General features: G+C 27.9%; 1 protein-coding gene across 1 annotated transcript; it reads right to left on the reverse strand.

Annotated features, from left to right (window-relative positions):
- Window positions 1-1,096: 1,096 nt before the first annotated feature.
- On the reverse strand, window positions 1,097-1,411 carry BO94DRAFT_480482 (uncharacterized protein; the record flags this gene model as incomplete). Its single annotated transcript, XM_025608796.1, has 2 exons — window positions 1,097-1,327; window positions 1,373-1,411. The coding sequence occupies 2 exons, from the start codon at window positions 1,409-1,411 to the stop codon at window positions 1,097-1,099; spliced, it is 270 nt and encodes an 89-aa protein (XP_025461307.1).
- Between the last annotated feature and the right edge of the window lie 308 nt (window positions 1,412-1,719).

Here is a 1,719-nt window from a genome sequence, read left to right on the forward strand (position 1 = left end):
TATTTTCCTAACTATTAATACTTTCTATATCTATAAAGATTTATAGCTTTATCTATTATATATTATAGTATAAATTCCCTTTTAACTCATTTATAATAAGCGCGGATATTAATATCTAGAAAAATATTTTAATATTCTGGATAGTATTACTATCTATAAAAAATATAAACTGCTCTATAAATATATTACTTGTTATTCTATATATATATTAAATAAATCTTATTATTATGGATTTTATAGCTAACTCTAACTAATTAATGTATTTCCCGAACTATTTTATATAATTATACTAGACTTTATTATCACTCTTTCTCTTATTAATTGATATAATACAGTATTAATAATAGTTAATAAATTAACTAAACATGTAGATTTAATTCCTGGTTTATCTACTTAATCTACTGTTTATTAAAATATTAAGCTTCTTACTTATTTATAAGAATGTGATTAGGACTTACTATATATCTTTATTTTTAATCATAATACCCGCTTTACTAGCAGTATTTAAAAAGAATTCTTTTTTGAATTAAGTATATTATAGTATTATAATACAGCATACTATTTATAAACTGACAGCTAAACTAAGTATTTGATTCAAACTATTAAAATCATGATATGTTATATAATTACTCAAAATCTATCTTAGATTTTAGAAGTTTTAATTGTTATCAGCATTCCTAATATATTACTAAGTATATTTATAAAACAATACCTTTCTATTTTCTTTTTAGAATAAATCTATATTAACTTTAGTATATGCTTAAAACTTTACTATTTACTGGATAAAACCATCTTAGTTCTTATTTAAATATTAAAGAAATTATAAAGTTTGCTTTTATGCACATAAAACTTTACTATAATAAATATTATTAATCTATATTCTTTAAATTTAACAATAAGATTCTGATTAAATTCTATATAAAGTACTCATTACCTATTATTAAGATCTTAAAATATATCTCTTTTAACAGTATAGTAGTTCCTATACAATCGTCCAACATATTAGAATATATATACAGTAAAACACGGTTATAAGCAATTATATGAGACACGCCACCAAATTGCTTATATCGAGGTCTTCCTTATATTGAATATTCTACCTAAAGTAGCCACGAATATCACTTTGCTGCGTGTTTAACACCTTTCTTCGAAGAATATCACGTTCCTGGCATGCTAGCGAGTGTAGAGATGCTTGATTAGCATCATTTTGTTGTTCTTCGTACAAGCGGAGGTCATATAATGCCTGCAGGGCTCTAGTAGATGATATAAATGGTAGAGGCTCTATCATTTCATCATCCTCTTCAACCTCATCTTCAACTGCAGTGTACTGGCTTAGAATAATATCATCAATATCAGTAGTTGTATCATGAACCTGCTCTTCTAAAGGATTCAAGAACTGGTCAAGCTGCATTATATCTTGAATCCGTGCAGTATTCTGCAACTTCTGTAGACTAGCAGTCAAATCATGTAGGATAGCAGAGTCAGGCATAGGATTATAAGTGTCATCTGAAAGCGCGCGTGTAAAGCAGTGGCGGATTGTATCATCTTTCAAATCAAGATTTTATGCAGATATTGACCAACGGAGCGCTTGCAAAAGGTTCATCGTAGTTATAGGATTGTATCCCCGGTTATATTCAGTCATCATATAAACCAGCCATTACTGTTTCCAGTAAGCCTTCCAGGTCCGGATGATGCCTTGATCAAGTGGCTGGTATCGTG

The sequence above is a fragment of the Aspergillus sclerotioniger genome (assembly GCF_003184525.1).
Source record: "Aspergillus sclerotioniger CBS 115572 chromosome Unknown BO94scaffold_77, whole genome shotgun sequence".
NCBI classification, from domain to species: Eukaryota; Fungi; Ascomycota; class Eurotiomycetes; order Eurotiales; family Aspergillaceae; genus Aspergillus; species Aspergillus sclerotioniger.